Raw genomic sequence first — 19,291 nt, forward strand, 5'->3', positions numbered from 1 at the left:
TACCTGCCTCAACTACCTCCTCCGGCAACTCGTTCCATATACCCACTATCTTTTGTGTAAAAAAGTTAACTCTCAGGTTCCTATTAAATCTTTCCCCCCTCACCTTAACCCTATGTTGTCTGGTTCTCCATTCCCCTACTCTGGGCAAGAGACTGTGCATTTTCCCGATCTATTCCTCTCATGATTTTATACACCTCTATAAGATCATCCCTCATTCTCTTGTGCTCCAAGGAATACAGTCCTCGCCTGTTCAACCTCTCCCTGTAGCTCAGGCCCTTGAGTCAGGCCCACAGATTGTCAAAACCATATACCAGAGAATGTTGGGACATCCTGAGGCCAAGTAAAATCAAGAAGTTCCACAGAAACATAGAAACATAGACAATAGGTGCAGGAGTAGGCCATTCAGCCCTTTGACCCAGCACCGCCATTCAATATGATCATGGCTGATCATCTAAAATCAGTGCTCCGTTCCTGCTTTCTCGCCATATCCCTTGATTCCATTAGCCCAAAGAGCTAAATCCCAACTCTCTCTTGAATACATCCAGTGAATCGCCCTCCACTTCCTTCTGTGGCAGAGAATTCCACAGATTCACAACTCTCTGGGTGAAAAGGTTTTTCCGCATCTCAGTCCTAAATGGCCAACCCCTTATTCCTAAACTGTGTGTGGCCCCTGGTTCTGGACTCCCCCAACATGGGGAACATATTTTCCTGCCTCTAGCCTGTCCAATCCCTTTAAGAATGTTAAAGAAGGAACTGCAGATGCTGTAAAATCGAAGGTACACAAAAATACTGGAGAAACTCAGCGGGTGCAGCAGCATCTATGGAGCGAAGGAAATAGGCAAAGTTTTGGGCCGAAACCCTTCTTCAGTCTGTTATAAGTTATATGTTTCTAATGGCCTACTCCTGCACCTATTGCCTATGTTTCAATGTTATATGTTTCAACACAATGTCAGAACTGTACAGTTGCAATCAATGGGTAACACTCATGACAGCTACCAAACTGAAAGTGATATCGCAATTACCTGACTTTGGTGGTTGTTGAAACTGAAATCCTGGGAACTGTGAGCCTGTAACAGAGGGCATCACCTTTAGTTCCTTCTCTCCATAGGTCGTGAGTGAACTCAAAAAGTCAACTAGTTCTTCCAAAGACTTCTCTTCGTCCTTTTCTAGTTCTTTATCAAACCTGAAGAGGGAAGGTGGTTTAAGTGGCTAAGAGATGCAGCGCAGAAACAGGCCCTTATATCTGCGGTAACCAGCAAACATCCGTTTATCCCCAATCCTTCCCCACCCTGACCACATTCCCACCGACAACCATCCTGATTCTACCACTCATCCACACTCCAGGGGCAATTAACCTACAAACCTGCAAGTCTTTGGAATGTGAGCAGGATCCGGAGCACAAGGAGCAAAATGCCACGCGGTCACAGGGCGAACGTTCAAACTCCACACAGACAGCATCGGAGGTCAGGATTGAACCTGGGTCATGTGGTAGCGGTTTTGCTAGTTGCCACTGTGTTAATCCTGGTTTAATTGAGGACTGACAATTATTTCAATAGACAAAAATGAACCGAGAAGTAGTAAAAGATATTTTGGATAGGGTCTGTCGATGAGGGGCACAGCGGGTAGAGCTGCTGTCTCACCGCCCCACAGACCCAGGTTCAATCCTGACCTCGGGTACTGTCTGTGTGGAGTTTGCACGCTCTCTCTGTGACCGCGTAGATTTTCTCCAGGTGGTCCGGTTTCCTCCCACATTCCAAGCACGTGCAGGTTTGTAGCTGAATTGGCTTCTGTACATTGCCCCTAGTGTGAGAATAGTTGATTGTTGGTCAGCAGGGACTCAGTGGGTTGAAGGGCCTGCTTCCTCACTGTATCTCTCAACTAACCGATACTATGCCAAGAAAGGATGATGGGTGTGAAATCCATCGTCACATCTGAAAGGTTTCTGGATGAACGCAACGAGATGTGACTCAACAGACAACAAACTGAGAACAGGGAAGTGAAAACATGTTAAGTTGCCCCATTTTATGCTTAGTTTGTGTGTAGGAAGGAACTGCAGATGCTGGTTTAAACCGAAGATAGACACAAAAAGCTGGAGTAACTCAGTGGCTCAGGCAACATCTTTGGAGAAAAGGAATAGGTGACGTTTCGGGTCGAGACACTTCTTCAGTTTATTGTAATAATTGATAATTGGATCTTTATTTGTTTTGTTAATGGGCCTGTAAAACTACAACAAGTAAGGATTTTATTGTTCCTGGTACATATTCCTTCTTCTGCTTCTTCTTGTGTAAGGCGTGCACAGCCTAAAGTTGTAGGGCAACTTATTCAACTTGATCTTATTTGATTGTGCACGCCGGGTTGATTGCATTTGTCGGAACAGCGCGGACCACGTGAAGGTTGCAATCTCCCACCCAAGAAGAAAGAGAAGTGTTCTCCATGTCCTCCACAGATGCTGCCTGATCCTCTAAGCCACTCCAGCACTTTGCGTTCTATGAAAGATTCCAGCGCCTGAAGTTCCTTGCGTTTCCATTTAAAGTGGAGCTCTGATGTTACTATCGTGATAGGATCAGAATTAGGCCATTCGGCCCATCAAGTCTACTCCGCCATTCATTCGCCGGGGGCTTTAACATTGTGAGCCCCAGTTGCCTCGACACGGCAGTTGGACTGCTGGACCACGGGAGAAGAACAACGGGAAGAAAGCGAATGGTGTGTTAGCTTTCATAGCAAAAGGATTTGAGTATAGGAGCAGGGAGGTTCTACTGCAGTTGTACAGGGTCTTGGTGAGACCACACCTGGAGTATTGCGTACAGTTTTTGTCTCCAAAACTGAGGAAGGACATTATTGCCATAGAGGGAGTGCAGAGACGGTTCACCAGACTGATTCCTGGGATGTCAGGACTGTCTTATGAAGAAAGACTGGATAGACTTGGTTTATACTCTCAAGAATTTAGGAGATTGAGAGGGGATCTTATAGAAACTTACAAAATTCTTAAGGGGTTGGACAGGCTAGATGCAGGAAGATTGTTCCCGTTGTTAGGGAAGTCCAGGACAAGGGGTCACAGCTTGAGGATAAAGGGGAAATCCTTTAAAACCGAGATGAGAAGAACTTTTTTCACACAGAGAGTGGTGAATCTCTGGAACTCTCTGCCGCAGAGGGTAGTCGAGGCCAGTTCATTGGCCAAATTTAAGAGGGAGTTAGATGTGGCCCTTGTGGCTAAGGGGATCAGAGGGTATGGAGGGAAGGCAGGTACAGGATACTGAGTTGGATGATCAGCCATGATCATATTGAATGGCGGTGCAGGCTCGAAGGGCTGAATGGCCTACTCCTGCACCTAATTTCTATGTTTCTATGGAAGAAATGAGACTTGCCTTCCATCACAATGAGGAAGTGTTGAAGATTCACTGTGATGGATGTTGGTGTAAATTGTGTTAAGTGTGCGTCTTGGTTTTTTTTGTAATATAATGACTGCAGGAATTAAATTTCATTTGAACCTTGTCTGTTTGAATGACAATAAAATAATATTCTATTCTATTCTATTCTATGGCTGGTCTATCTTTCCCCCGTACGATACGATACGAACTTTATTCATCCCAGGAGGGAAATTGATCTGCCAACAGTCATAAAACAGAAAATACATGAAACATGAAATTAAAGTGATGATGTGGAAAGGATTGGGGATGTGCAAAGATTGGGGGGGTTGGGAAGGGGGGAGGGATTCTCCTTAATCCCTTTCTCCTGCCTTCTCCCCATAACTCCTGACACCCGTACTAATCAATGGCACCCATACTAATTTTTCACGCCAACCCGGCTCCGAGCTTCAATACATGATTGTACTTGCCCAAGCAGCAGCATAGTCAGCAGTTCGTATCCCTCATTCTTTTCAAAGTCAGCGAGCAACTCTCCAGAAACCCGATATGAATCGTTCACAAAACAGAAGACATTGACTGCTGCTTGAGCTGCCACATAGACGGAAGATCTGCCTGCCATCGCCGATAAACTTTCAATGCAGCACTTCATATAGCTGTTGTCTGTAAACAAATACATGGAACATAGAACATAAACATGGTACAGTACAGCACAACAGGCCCTTCAGCCCACAATATCTGGGCTAAACATGACACCAAGACCAATTCTCATCTCCCTGCACGTAAGCCATATCCTTCCATTCCATGCCAAGGGGTTTCTGAAACACCACTATCGTATCTGCCTCCACAACCACCACTGGCAGCTCGTTCTAGACACTCGCCACCCTCTGGGTAACAATCCTGCCTCACACACCTCCTATAAACTTTGCCTCTCACCCCTTAAAGCTCTGCTGTTTAGTATTCAATTTTTCTATGCTGGGAAGAAGGTTCTAACTGTCTACCCTATCCATGCCCCTCATAATTTAATATACTTCTCTCAGATCTCTCCCCTCAACCCCTGGCATTCCAGAACAAGCAATCCAATCTCATCCAGCCTCTCCTGCTGGATAACAATTAGATATAACAGATGCACAATTATACTTTAGGATAGTGGCTCAGCGGTGGAGTTGCGCCAGAGACCCAGGTTTGATCCTGACCACAGGTGCTGTCTGTGAGGAGTTTGCACGTTCTCTCTGTGGCCAACATGGGTTTTCTCCGGGTGCTCCAGTTTCCTGCCACATCCCAATGACATGCGAGTTTCCTAGTGTACAGGATTGATCACTGGTCAACACAGATTCGATGGGCTGAAGGGCCTGATCCCATGCTGTATCTCTAAACTAAACTAAACTAAACTTTCGAACTGCAATTTTTATCTGTGGAATAAATTCAGGAGAAAAAGTGCAGAACACGGGCTGATACCCACCATGGAGGTACCTGACGGTATTTTCCGTGGGGGTCTTTGAGACAGCCCGTAGCACATGAGCAGTGTACTTTCTCCAGGAAGAACACAGGTCCCATTGGGAGACCACCGTCACAATGAGATTTCCAAGATCATCATTCTGTATCATTGCCTCCACAGCCGACATCTGTGTGCACAGGTTTACCATCACCTGAGGACAGAGAGACCAGTCCAACAGTTAGTAGAAATATTGATGTAAAATATATTAAACAATATATTTAATATTTAAGGTAGACAAAAATGCTGGAGAAACTCAGTGTGTGCAGCAGCATCTATGGAGCGAAGGAGATAGGTAACGTTTCGGGCCAAAACCAATATTTAACCTGGCCCCATAGCAGAAGCTTCCACGCCGTGGGGCAGGAAACTGGGAGATCTCGACTAATTCTGCTACCACCATCATCTACTGCGACAAGTGATGGCTCCCGCTGATTGTCGCCGGAAGCTTGCGTCCTTTTCAGGACGGATGATAACATCGAGGCAAACATTTGTAACATGGGAGGTGGACACAAAAGGAGAAGAATTTTTAACCTCTGCTGATTATCTAGTTTTTAATGATTATCTTATTAAATTAAAAATTGATTGGACACAAAACCAAAACAGAAGTGTTGGGGGGGGGGAGGGGGGGGGGGGGGGGGGGGGGGGGGGGAGGGGGCGTTGGGGAGGGGGATACATTGATGGAGGCATCATTACTAGAGAGCAGTGTTTTTTTTATTATTGTGACAGAACGCACCAGTTGAGCGTCTCGCCACCTTGACAAAGTTTAAAATAATATATTCAATGTTTTAGAATGTTAGCTTTTATGCCCTTTTAATTATCCGTTTAATTACTAGGAGATTTATGGGCCAAACGCAGACAGGTTTGACCAGTGTAGATGTGCTATGTTGGGCTGTGTGTCTCTATCTAAGTGTCCGAATGTCTCGATCTGGAAACTTGACCAGCATGGAGGAGTTGGGCTGAAGGGCCTGTTTCTTTACTGTGCAGCCTGCTAATACTGCACAGTATTAGTTCGAGCACTTCATCTAAGCCATCCTTTAAACTCCTGCAGTAGTCAGTCCATGTTGAACACCTTCACTGACTTAGTTCATGGGATGATTAGATGTGGCCCTTGTGGCTAAAGGAATCAGGGGGTATGGAGAGGAGGCAGGTACAGGATACTGAGTTGGATGATCAGCCATGATCATATTGAATGGCGAATGGTGCAGGCTTGAAGGGCCGAATGGCCTCTACTCCTGCACCTATTTTCTATGTTCCTATGTTTCTAGGATTTTCCAGGGTTGGAATTACTGAAAACTCTGACACACACATTTAATTGCATGAAACACAAAGTTGTGGAAAAACTCAATAGGTCAGGCAGCATCTGCGGAAGGTATGGACAGATGACATCTCTCCGTCAGTGCTGAATAATCGGTGTGTGGGGTTGGGGGTTATAATCTGATGGAAAGGTGTATATTTCTTCAATGATTTTGAAGTGATCTCTTAGAATTAAGAAAATATATCTGTTCCTCTACAGATGCTGCCTGGCCTGCTGAGACTTTCCCCAAGCCTCCATCATCTGTAGTCTCTTCTGTCTCGAAGCATCAACTTACATGTGTTATGGTTTCTTGGAAACCCGTACTCTTGTCTTGGGCTTTCTCTTCCCGTATCTCAGCATCATTTTCAGGGGAAAAAGTAAAGAAGAGATGTATGCATTTTAGAAGAACTAAGGGAAGTCCCGTATTCACCATGTTTTTCAGTGTTTCCTGGAAGCAAGGTAGAAAATAGGACCGGTTTATTTCGGATACAACCATGGGTAAAGAAAACAGCATTCATGTTATTGTTAATCACTGGACATATACTGTGGACTCAAATTATAGGAGCAAAGAGGTCCTTCTGCAGTTGTACAGAGTCCTAGTGAGACCACACCTGGAGTATTGTGTGCAGTTTTGGTCCCCTAATTTGAGGAAGGACATTCTTGCTATTGAAGGAGTGCAGCGTAGGTTTACAAGGTTAATTCCTGGGATGTCGGGACTGTCATATGCTGAGAGAATGGAGCAGCTGGGCTTGTACACTCTGGAGTTTAGAAGGATGAGAGGCTATCTAATTGAAACATATAAGATTGTTAAGGGTTTGGACATGCTAGAGGCAGGAAACATGTTCCCGATGTTGGGGGAGTCCAGAACCAGGGGCCACAGTTTAAGAATAAGCGGTAAGCCATTTAGAACGGAGACGAGGAAACACTTTTTCTCACAGAGAGTGGTGAGTGTGGAATTCTCTGCCGCAGAGGGCGGTGGAGGCCGGTTCTCTGGATGCTTTCAAGAGAGAGCTAGATAGGGCTCTTAAAAATAGCAGAGTCAGGGGATATGGGGAGGAGGCAGGAACGGGGTACTGATTGTGGATGATCAGCCACGATCACATTGAATGGCTCGAAGGGCCGAATGGCCTACTCCTGCACCCATTGTCTATTGTCTATTATTACAAATGATGGAAGTCAGAAATAAAAATTAAAAAAAATTCTGGATCAGGATTTACAGATTAAGATTACACTTCATTACAATATTTTGTTGGTCTATTTCTACTAGAACTAGTGTAGGTCGGCATGGACTCGGTGGGCCGGGGGGCCTGTTTGCACGCTGTATCTCCAAAACTAAAACTCCTACAGCCTGGCTCCCTCAACACATGCCATGTTCCAAGTGAAGGCTGGCATGCAGAATCCTCCATACACTGCTTTAGTGGAACAGGCAGCCGCTGCATCTGAGCACTTGTGTGTAACAAACATGAGCTTCCAGCACCTCCTGCTGACTGGTAACATGTCTTACATTCAAACAAAACAGATGGCACGTTTGTGGCAGGAGCAAAAAGCTACAAGGGTCGAACCTGAAGCCAGAAATGCCACTCATTTGACAATGAAGATTCACAAAAATGCTGGAGAAACTCAGCGGGTGCAGCAGCATCTATGGAGCGAAGGAAATAGGCAACGTTTCGGGACGAAACCCGGAAGGGTTTCGGCCCGAAACGTTGCCTATTTCCTTCCGGGTTTCGTCCCGAAACGTTGCCTATTTCCTTCGCTCCATAGATGCTGCTGCAACCGCTGAGTTTCTCCAGCATTTTTGTGTACCTTCGATTTTCCGGCATCTGCAGTTCCTTCTTAAACACATGACAATTAAGAATATTTGATTGTGTTAAATGCAACAGCCAGCCTTGCACTAACAGGGTCGATGGTCCTGCCACACGTTTGATCCAACTTCACCCTCTGAAGTTATTTTATTTCCTGACATGGATTTCTTAATTTTGCAAACGGATGTGGTGTGACATCATCCCCCCTCTTTGACACCTCCACTGTGGTTTGATTCACTACTTTAGTTTAGAGATACAGCACGGAAACAGACCCTTCGGCCCATCGAGTCCGCGCCGACCAGCGATCCCCGCACGCATACACTATCCTACACATGTCAGGGACAAGGTTAGTTTAACTTCATGTTCAAGCACAGGCATCGTGGGCTGAAGGGCCTATCCCTGTGCTGTACTGTTCTACTTTGTATGATTTTACTTACAAAATTCTTAAGGGGTTGGACAGGCTAGATGCAGGAAGATTGTTCCCGATGTTGGGGAAGTCCAGGACAAGGGGTCACAGCTTAAGGATACGGGGGAAATCCTTTAAAACCGAGATGAGAAGAACTTTTTTCACACAGAGAGTGGTGAATCTCTGGAACTCTCTGCCGCAGAGGGTAGTCGAGGCCAGTTCATTGGCTATATTTAAGAGGGAGTTAGATGTGGCCCTTGTGGCTAAGGGGATCAGAGGGTACGGAGAGAAGGCAGGTACGGGATACTGAGTTGGATGATCAGCCATGATCATATTGAATGGCGGTGCAGGCTCGAAGGGCAGAATGGCCTACTCCTGCACCTATTGTCTATGTTTCTATGTTTAGAGAAGAACCAAACAAATTTGAGCAGCCGCCTGATTAATCCTGCTCCTGTTTTTGTGGGCTCGTGCTTATGATCTGAGGGTGAAAACATTGGCTCAGGTTCATGTTAGGTTTAGGTTTAGATTGCCACATGTATTAGGCACGCTATCCAATCAGATATGAAAATGTAAATGAAAACAATCAAGTCAAACTCCAGTACAACAGGTAGAGCAAAGGGGAAGATACAGATTGCAGAATATAGTTCTCAGCATTGTAGTGCATCAGTTCCACAGACAAAGTCCAATGTCCACAATGGGGTAGAGGTGAATCGGACAGTACCCTAGCTTATGGAAGGACCGTTCAGAAGCCTGATAACAGAGGGGAAGAAGCTGTTCCTGAGTCTGGTGGTGCACGCTTTCAACCTTCTGTACCTTCTGCCTGATGGGAGCGGTAGAAGAATTAATGACCGAGGTTTGATTGTGTCAGCTGCTTTTCCCAGGCAGAATGAAGTGTAGATGGAGTCAATGGATGGGAAGTCAGCCTTCAAGGAGTTCACCACTCGCTCAAAACAGCATCGATGAGGTTACTGTAGGTTTTACGGCCACCTCTGGTGTAGAACGTTACTCCAGAGTTTTCTGATTGAAAATGACCAAAACCACAGCTGAACACTTGAAAGGCCATATTGTTAGTTTAAGGAAAGACACAGAGTGTTGGAGTAACTCAGCATGACAGGCAGCATCACCAGAGAACATGGACAGGCGATGTTTCGGGTTGGGATTGCCAGTTTAAGGCTTGAGATTCTCCACTCTGCAAACAATGTCCTGCTATCCTTCAGTGAACTAGGTCATCGGGCAAAACCAAGTGACCTATTGGATATAGTGTTCAAGAAGGAACTGCAGGTGCTGGAAAATCGAAGGCACATGGGCGAAGGTACACGGCCATTTTTGTGTACATTGGATATATACGGGAGAAATACATGGCATCTTGGAGACACAAGGAATTCACAAGGAATCTTGAGCAAAACACAAAGTGCTGGAGGAACTGAATGGATCAGGCAGCATCTGTGGAGGGAATGGCCAGACCCTAATTGCCCATTGACATTCTAATCCAACGGGAACCGTCTAAAGTGTATTTCTAAACCTACTTCCCTGTATTATAACCATATAACCATATAACAATTACAGCACGGAAACAGGCCATCTTGACCCTTCTAGTCCGTGCCGAACACATAATCTCCCCTAGTCCCATATACCTGCGCTCAGACCATAACCCTCCATTCCCTTCCCATCCATATAACTATCAAAGCTATTATATACAGATTGAATAAGCTTATGGTTGTCAGTTCACTCTTCCACTTACTGAGTCCACTGTTGATAAAAGGTGTACTGTTCGCAGTAACTTCCACCCTTCACCGTCACCTTCATCTTGTTTCCATCGGAGATATGTCTCTACATTGACAGCTGCCTCACCTGTCGTAAAAACAGCATCAACTCCATTTTACTCAGAATTTTAATTTTATTAAGTAATAAACCACTTGAATGAAAATCTTCTAAATTCAGTATGCTTTGGAAACAACTTATTAAACAGGAAGGAGAGGCTTAATGAATTTTCTTGGCTTAACAAGGAATCTCACACATACAAAGTAAAAAGCGGCAAATGTTGGAATACTGAGTGAATCGGGGGGAAAGGAAAGACCATGGAGTTCATGAACATAGATCCTTGAAGCTAGGAAGACAATTCTGTGCAGTAGATAAAAGGCATGAGGCATGAAGAAACCTTAGGAAGATTTATAGATTGAGTGATACAGCGTGGAAACTGGCACTTTGGCCCAACGAGTCCACGCCGACCATCGATCGCCCATTCACGCTAGTTCTAAGTCATCCCACTTTCTCATCCACTCCCTACATACTAAGGGAAATTTACAGAGGCAATTAATCTACAAGCCCACACTTTTTTGGGATGAGGGATGAAACCGGAGCACCCAGAGTAAACCCACGTGGTCACAGGGAGAACATACATACTCCACACAGAAAGCAACTGAGAGGATCGAATCCTGGTATCTAGTGCTGTTAAGGAGTGGTTCTGCCAACTGCACCACTGTGCTGCAGTGACCAGGGTGCCAAGACCTTCAGGACTGTGGATCTGTTACTGGAAGTCAACGTTAGTCTAGTGTGCTCTCTGCTGACTTGCACACGCACGAGGGGCTGAATGGCCTCTTTCCATGCCAAAACCTTTCTATGATCCTCTGATTCATACGGTGTATTTAATTGACATCAAATGCCCTAATTCCCTTCACAGGAGCAATCCTCACACAACATTTCATACCATGACAGGTAAAAACATATTCAGGCAGGTGTCCTGAAACTTGGTCGAGGATGGCAATTTTGAAGGAGTAAATGATACGGAGAGAACTGCAGATGCTGGTTTATACCAAAGACGGACGGACACAAAGTGTTGGAGTAACCCAGCGGGTCAGGCAGCATCTGTGGAGGGAAGGATGTTTGGGGAGCAAATTGCAGAGTTATAGGTGGAGATATCTACAAGCACGCCTGCTTGCATCTTACCCCATGGGTGAACAAAGCATTAACATTTGTCCCTGGCAAACACAACACATAAATAATCCATGAATCAGTGAAACTTCGATAACTACAGGCGTATTCATCATTTGTGTTACCTCCTGATCTTTCAGCAAGCTTCTTGTTGATAGATTGCACCAACATTCTGGAAGCTTCCGTGGAGAACGGGAGGATGCTTGGGAACCTCACCATCCAATTAGTTGAGACATTGTCAAAAATCTGTGGCGTGAAATAAAGTGCAAAGGATTATGTAACATCTCAGTGAGTGAGCTCAGCACACAGTGTCTTTCAACAGAGCCAACAAACTCTGTGCAATGGTTTAGTGGGTTCCTGAAAATAGTCTGCACTTTGTCAGATAATGGTCGCCACACAAAAGCTGCAGATACCCGAATCTTGAGCAAAGAACAAAAGTGCTGGAAGAAACTCAGCGGGTTCAGCAGCATCTGCGGAGGGAAGCGGACATTTTGGGTTGAATCTGAGGAAGACTCCAAATCCAAAACACCATGTGTCCATTCCCTCCACAGATGCTGCCTGACCTGCTGAGTTCCTCCTGTACTTTGTTCATTATTGTGTTCCCCTCTCCCCAGCTGCCAATAGTTCCAATCTAAAGCATCATGAAAGACCTGATGCATTCAATGACTATGAGTTAACTTCCGATGTTGGGGGAGCCCAGAACCAGGGGCCACAGTTTTAAGAATAAGGTGTAAGCCATTTAGAATGGAGATGAGGAAACACTTTTTCACACAGAGAGTGGTGAGTCTGTGGAATTCACTGCCTCAGAGGGCGGTGGAGGCCGGTTCTCTGGATACTTTCAAGAGAGAGCTAGATGGGGCTCTTAAAGATAGCGGAGTCAGGGGATATGGGGAGAAGACAGGAACTGGGTACTGATTGGGGATGATCAGCCATGATCACATTGAATGGCGGTGTTGGCTCGAAGGCCTACTCCTGCACCTATTGTCTATTGTCTAACCTTCCCTCTGGCTTCCATTACAGGGTGTGAGTTTGTCCATTGAGTGCTGACTCTCTGCCAAGTTGTCGTCCTCTATTATGCTGCTCTGCTTTACTATAGATACTATTACTTATTTAGTGGCATCAAATGCGGGCAAATGGAACCGGCTTGGATGGGGCATCTTGGTTGGCCTGGGTATGATGGGCCTGTTTCCATGCTATAGGATTCTATGACTCTAAATATGTCCTCTTATGTTGGCCCTCAATCCCAACTGAGCAGGGCTACAGAAAGAGAATGCACAGAGATCATGTACCTGGAGGAAGAGGGAGATGAGGTTGTTCCATGACTTCTGTTTCTCTTCCTCTGTGAGAGCTGGGAGTGAGTGCAGGTAATCAGAGATTTGCCTTTCCAGAGTCTCCATGGCTTTGATGTCCATTGGTTCCTTGGTTTCCAGATGCTGCTTTGGTCTTTCCATATCCCTCTCCATCTGATGTAACAAGTTAAGTCACATTTATTTATATAGCACATTTAAAAAACAACTCTCATTGGCCAAAGTGCTTTACATTTGTACAAGAATAGTATACACAAACAAACTACATACATATAGCCCTCGCTCAGAGGACGTCAAGAAAGGCTTGGGAGTACAGATGGGTTTTTAGTCTCGACTTAAAGGAGTCGATGGAGGGGGCAGTTCTGATGGGAAGTGGGATGCTGTTCCTCTTAATAAGGTATTTGCTTAGGAAAGAACTGCAGATGCCGGTTTAAATCGAAGGTAGACACAGAATGCTGGAATAACTCAGTGGGCCAGGCAGCATCACTGGAGAGAAGGAATGGGTGACGTTTCAGGTCGAGACCCTTCTTCAGACTGAAGATAGTATTTGCCAGGTAATTGGTTTTTGGTTTCTTGGTCCTCCAAAATATTCCAAATGGAATTTAAACTGGAGGTGGTGAAGGGAGGGATTAAGCCAGAAAGGGTTATTGGGAAGAAAGAGCTACTTTAAACTTAGTTGCATCTGGTTAAGTTGGAAACAAGGGTAAGCATTGTGAGTTGAGAGAGGTAGAAAGGAAATGAAGACAGGAAAAGCCAAACTATGAGAACAAAATGGGAGCCAACATGACCCCAGCCAACAGGGCCGGCTGTATCAAGCCCTGTCTATTTCTCACTTCATGAATTCTGTGTTTCATTTTCCGCTGGCTGTTATTACACGACTTGAAGCAACTGACAACGGTGTCCCTCAGGTTAGGAAACTGTTGCAATGTAACTTGGCAAGAGATGATCTAACAGGAAACCACATCTTCTAAGTGCAGTGGGGAAACCAGGCTGATTCCCCAGATGTTCACCAGCTTATGCAGGGAGACCATGCATCCGATGTTGTGCGTTTAGTTTTGGTCGCCCTGCTGTAGGAAAGATGTCATTACGCAGGAATGAATCCAGTGAAGATTTACGAGGATGTTGCCAGCCCACGAGGGGCCTGAGCTACGGGGAGAGGTTGGGCAGGCTAGGACTTTATTCTTTGGAGCGCAGGAGGATGAGGGCTGATCTTATTGAGGTGTACAAAACCGCGAGGGGAATAGATAGGGTCATGCACAAAACCACGAGGGGAATAGATAGGGTGAATGCACAGAGCCATGCTCCTACACAGGGTAGGGGAATTAAGATCCCAAGGACATAACTTTAAGGTGAGAGGGGGAAAGATTTAATTGGAACCTGAGGGGCAACTTTCTTTACTCAGAGTTGGTGGGTATATAGAATGAGCTGCCAGAGGAGGTAGTTGAGGCATGTCAAATAACAACATTTAAAAGACATTTGGCCAGATACATAGATATGGAAGGTTTCGACGGATAAGCAGGCAGATAAGACTTTTCATGGGGGGTCTGAAGGGGGGTGTGCGGAGGGTGTGAAGCCCCCTTTTTGTCCCCCTAGAGTAATAAAAAAATCGCACCGCAACCCCCCCCCCCCCGCCTCAGGCCCGCCCCCCACCCCCCCCCCCCCAGCCCCCCCCCCAGGCCCGTCCGCTCACCCCCCCCCCCCCCCCCCCCCCCCGCTCAGCCCCGCCATTCAGGCCCGTCCGCACCCCCCCTCATGCCACCCCCCCTTTTTGAAAAGCTTCGTACGGGCCTGCTTTCGCCTTCCATCACAGTGAGGAGCTGTTGGAGATTCACTGTGATGGATGTGTGTGTAAATTGTGTTAAGTGTGTGTCTTGGGGGTTTTTTTTTTGTAATGTCATGACTGTAGGAATGAAATTTTGTTCAAACCTTGTCTGTTTGAATGACAATAAAAGGCATTCTATTCTATTCTATTCTATATGGGACCTAGCTCAGATGGGGCATCTTGGGCAGCATGGACAAGTTGGGCCGAAGGGCCTGTTTCAGTTCCGTGTGACTATGATTGAGAAATGGGAATGGCCTCTTGTGGTCCACATACTCTACAAGCAGCGACGGCCAGTCCCAAACTACCGTGCTTTAGTGCTTCTATAAGCAGTTGCCTCCACACCATTCATCACAAGCCCAGCAACTTGGACCTCTCTTCCACATTTAAGCCGAATCCAACACAGACAATCTGATCCCATCAACTTCAGTTGGAGACATAAACAAGAGGATATTTTGTCCAATATTGAAATTCCATTCACTTTCTGGACAGCGATTGTCCAGTTAAGTGACAGATTCCTCCTCACACAAAGTACAGTGCACGGTGTAAAGGGGTCACAACAGCAAGAACACTATCAGAACGTATGTGTAGGAAGAGAACTGCAGATGCTGGTTTACACCGAAGATAGACACAAAATGCTGGAGTAACACAGCAGGACAGGCAGCATCTCTGGAGAGAAGGAATAGGTGACGTTTTGGGTTGAGACCCTTCTTCAGGGTTCTGAAAAATAATGTACTGTTTTAGTTCCTTTTAACCCTTTGAAGTGAGCACTTCTGCATGTTTTAGAACATAGCATAGTTTAGGTTAGTTTAGAGATACACTCTGTAGAAACAGGCCCTTCTGGAGAGAAGGAGACACTGCCTGTCCCACTGAGTTACTCCAGCATTTTGTGTCTCTCTTCAGTATTCAGTATCGGAACTTACTTGTCGCTGATGCCAGGCGATTCAAATTCCACTGTAGTGTGCAGTGTTTAGATGCCAAACGCCAACACCTCCATCTCCCCCATCAAATCACGAAACAGTCCGTGTAATCCATGTCGAAGCACAAGAACACTGCTCTCGTCTCCTCCACCACCGAGGCACACTCACGTCACGTGGCTGACAAAAGAAGAAGCGAATTAAATGTGGGCTGTCCTTCCTGAATAAATCAGAAAACTTTGCAGAAGTTGTGTGAGTTAAAATAACATTCTAATTGTGCCCTCCCCATTCCCCATGGAGGCTGAATGGCAATAAGTGTTCTAGCCCCAGGCAGGGATTTACAATAACCAGATTAACAAGTACAGAAAAATGAAAGCAAGAGATAGTATCTGTGCACTATAGATGCTTGATCGTGGTCGTGTATCTTTGACTGGAAGGCTAGCAAAAATAAAGCTTTTCGCTGTACCTCGGTACATGTGGCAGTGAACGCAACTAAACTAAGTTAGGATGCGTGCTGGAAATTAGAAGTTTAATTTAAACACAAAATTAGTTGTTGTAATCAGGAATGCATTACCTGAGAACAGATTCAATAGTGCAATGTGAAACTAGGAACTGAGCAAGGTGCAGCATAGGGAGATCAATGCTGGGAACTGGGCCAAAGTGGGCCCTTCTTTAAAAAAAAACAGTGCCCAGGCACAATGGAACAAATAGACCTTTCTAGAACATAGAACATTTATCAGAGAAACAGTCCCTTTAGCTCAAGAGGTTTGTGCCGCCCATGGAGACAATTTAAACTGTACAAGGCCTATATCATAAGTTATAGCTGCAGAATTAGGCCATTCAGCCCACCAAGTCTACACTGCCTGATCTATCTTCCCCTCTCAATCCCATTCTCCTGGGGTTGGCGTATCCAATTGTAACTAAAGGCCTCCAGTCTTGCTTGCATCCAGGTGAATCCTCCCTGCACCATGCGTGGAGTTATATTGCAGACAGCAGGGCAGCAAAGCTGAAGCTAATTACTTTCCCTTTTAACATTAAAAGTGGGAAGGAGATTGAATTGTGTACCAGTGCAAAAGTGCCCATCAGCATTGGAGGTGGATGAAGAGGGGAAACAATATGTAAGGGGCATTTAAGGTGAGTGGGGCAAATGTGCAAGGAGTATCAGTGTGGAAATGATTATCATATTTCAGCTGGTATTGAAAAAAGGACAAAATAGTAGTCTAAGGAAGTTCTAAATTGGGGCGAGGCCACTTTTATTTGGAATAGGAAGTTATTTAGAACAAGTGGAGCGGAACCTGTGACTTGGAGGTCAGCCTGTCTTGGAGGCCAGGGACATAATGAGGAAGAAATAAATTTAAAAGAATTGAGGATAAATGTTCCATCGCAACAAACAATGTTGGGCTGCTAAATCTCGAACACCCCGGATGACAAGTGTCGGAGATGGAAAGATTGGCCAGGAAAGGAAAGTTTATGTCACATACTGAATGCACAATGCACGTCCAAATGAGTTCTGAACTGTGGACAAAATTCATCGCTGAGTAAATGAACTACTCAGTGGAAAACAGGAGCTCAAATAACTGTGGTTAGTTTATTTTAAGCAACTTTGTAGATAACGCAGTTGTGCAAAATGCACGTGGCCTGGATAAATTGTTTCACAAATACCACAAATGGGAGGTCATTCTGCAGAAAACCTGGATGAGTTTGGAGATGCAGGGATGAATTTTAAACCAAGATTATAAAACCAAACAATGGGCCTGAAAAAATACTTTCAATTTGACCCAGGTTGAAGAACAATGTCTTCTCAATAACCATCAGACTCTTGTACACCACACAACACCAACCTCAACTGTGAACCAGACATTTGGTTGCACAAAAGACTGTTTTTTGCACCAGTAATGCACTGTTGGCATTATTAATTATAGATTTTTATTTATTATATATTATAGAAACATAGAAAAATAGGTGCTGGAGTAGGCCATTCGGCCCTTCGAACCAGCACTGCCATTCAATATGATCATGGCTGATCATCTAAAATAAGTACCCCGTTCCTGTTTTTTTCACAAGGAACTGCAGATGCTGGAATCCTGAGTAAAACACAAAGTGCTGGAGTAACTGGGAGAATCAGGCAGCATCTGTGGAGCATCGCCACTTTGTGTTTTGCAGATGTGATCGTACCCGGGAGAGAATTACTCCCAAAGGAATCACTCAGAAAGAAATATACACCAGTTTACATCTGACTTACAATTCATCTGCTCCTCCAAAGCAGCCCCTAGTTTCACTTCTGTTTCCGGGATATATTTTTGCAACCATCACCTTATTTTGACAACAACATGTAGGAGGAACTAAAGAGCTTTGTTCCTTTTTAAATTCCCCGTGGATCCAATCGATTTGCACCAGAGGTTGCACAAAAGCATTACAACTGATGCATTTCCACATCATCAGGCAATTATTTTACATCCTATCCACCTCATTCCACAGAAAAGGCACCAGTTGTCACCTACAGACATGATCCTGTCAGGCAGCCCTGGCCAGTTGAACCCTATGTTAGGTTTCAATTTTTAGAGATACAGCATGGAAACAGGCCCTTAAACCCACCAAGTCCACACTGACCATCACACTAGTTCTGTTATTCCACTCACTCATCCAGTCATTGCACACACACACACTAAGGGCAATTTACAGAGGACCAATTAACCGACGAACCCGCACGTCTTTGGGATGCGAGAGGAAACCGGAGCACCCGGAGGAAACCCACGTGATCACAGTGAGAACGTGTGAACTTCACACAGACAGCACCCGAGGAGAGGACCGAACCAGGGTCTCTGGTACTGTGTGACAGGAACTCTACCAGCTGTGCTGATGTGTTGCCCGCACAGTGTTTGGAGTAGTGCTACACATTATGTAGATCTAGAGCAGCAAGAACTCATTGAGAGTATTACAGATAGGCTCTACCTCAGCTTTCTGATCCTCTTATATTGTGTAGAGTGTCATAATCTTTCCCAATTTCATCAACTCCTTTTGAACAATGATTCATGTTTAATGCCTGATTGATGCATGGCCATTGCTAATAAAAAGGCTCAGTTCTATAATTGTTTTCTATCTATCTATCTATCTATCTATCTATCTATCTATCTATCTATCTATCTATCTATAAAACTCTTGTCATCTATCTATCTATCTATCTATCTATCATATTTCATGTGATCCAGAAATTACACCAAAACGATACACGATAACGCTAAAAATGTTTGCACCACCTTACTCACCATTCTCTCTAGAGACGCTGCCTGTCCCCACTGAGTTACTCCATTGTCCTGTGGTGGTCTGTTCAGATTGATGTTATATTTTACAAGTTATTCATAATTTTTAACTTTAGAAATTCAAGTTTAAGACAAATTTAGCAGCTAAAATCCTTGCTGGCCCAGCTTGCGACAAAGTTGCAATCGAGGGACACTCAGTCCTTTCAGCAACCTTTTAGCTGAACAGGAAGGGGCAATTGCATTATTTTTTAAAGTCCTTGAAGCAAGAGGAGGTAAGAGGCGGTGGGTGAGGGGTAGGGGGTAGTGCTGGGGGGTATGCCCCTGCACAGTTGGGGGCTATGGGTGAGTGGTGGAATATGGGGAGACACAAAATGCTGGAGTAACTCAGTGGGGACAGGCAGCGTCTCTGGAGAGAAGGAATGGGTGACGTTTCGGGTCGAGACCCTTCTTCACATTACGTGGGATGAAAGACCCCTTTGCAAACTGGACAAGGGTTTCGGCTTGAAACGTTGCCTATTCCCTTCGCTCCATAGATGCTGCTGCACCCGCTGAGTTTCTCCAGCATTTTTGTCCACCTTCGATTTTCCAGCATCTGCACAGTTCCTTCTTAAACACTAATAACTTGAGTCACCACCTGGAGCAGGGTGTGTCCATTCCCCCCCACAGATGCTGCCTGTCCCACTGAGTTACTCCAGCAC

General features: G+C 45.2%; 1 protein-coding gene across 1 annotated transcript in view; it reads right to left on the minus strand.

The window, feature by feature from the left end:
• The window catches only part of wdfy4 (WDFY family member 4), a 133,190-nt gene extending 117,329 nt beyond the window's left edge, over nucleotides 1-15,861 (minus strand). The window contains exons 1-8 of the mRNA XM_055661558.1: nucleotides 15,340-15,861; nucleotides 12,580-12,753; nucleotides 11,416-11,536; nucleotides 10,101-10,210; nucleotides 6,447-6,599; nucleotides 4,825-5,011; nucleotides 3,836-4,025; nucleotides 1,023-1,183 (exon numbers count right to left, since the gene is read on the minus strand). Of these exons, the coding sequence (XP_055517533.1) occupies nucleotides 1,023-1,183; nucleotides 3,836-4,025; nucleotides 4,825-5,011; nucleotides 6,447-6,599; nucleotides 10,101-10,210; nucleotides 11,416-11,536; nucleotides 12,580-12,753 (1,096 nt within the window). The 5' untranslated portion in view covers nucleotides 15,340-15,861. The remainder of the gene's footprint in view (nucleotides 1-1,022; nucleotides 1,184-3,835; nucleotides 4,026-4,824; nucleotides 5,012-6,446; nucleotides 6,600-10,100; nucleotides 10,211-11,415; nucleotides 11,537-12,579; nucleotides 12,754-15,339) is intronic.
• Nucleotides 15,862-19,291: the final 3,430 nt, after the last annotated feature.

Source organism: Leucoraja erinacea, chromosome 34 (assembly GCF_028641065.1).
Source record: "Leucoraja erinacea ecotype New England chromosome 34, Leri_hhj_1, whole genome shotgun sequence".
Taxonomy (NCBI): domain Eukaryota; kingdom Metazoa; phylum Chordata; class Chondrichthyes; order Rajiformes; family Rajidae; genus Leucoraja; species Leucoraja erinaceus.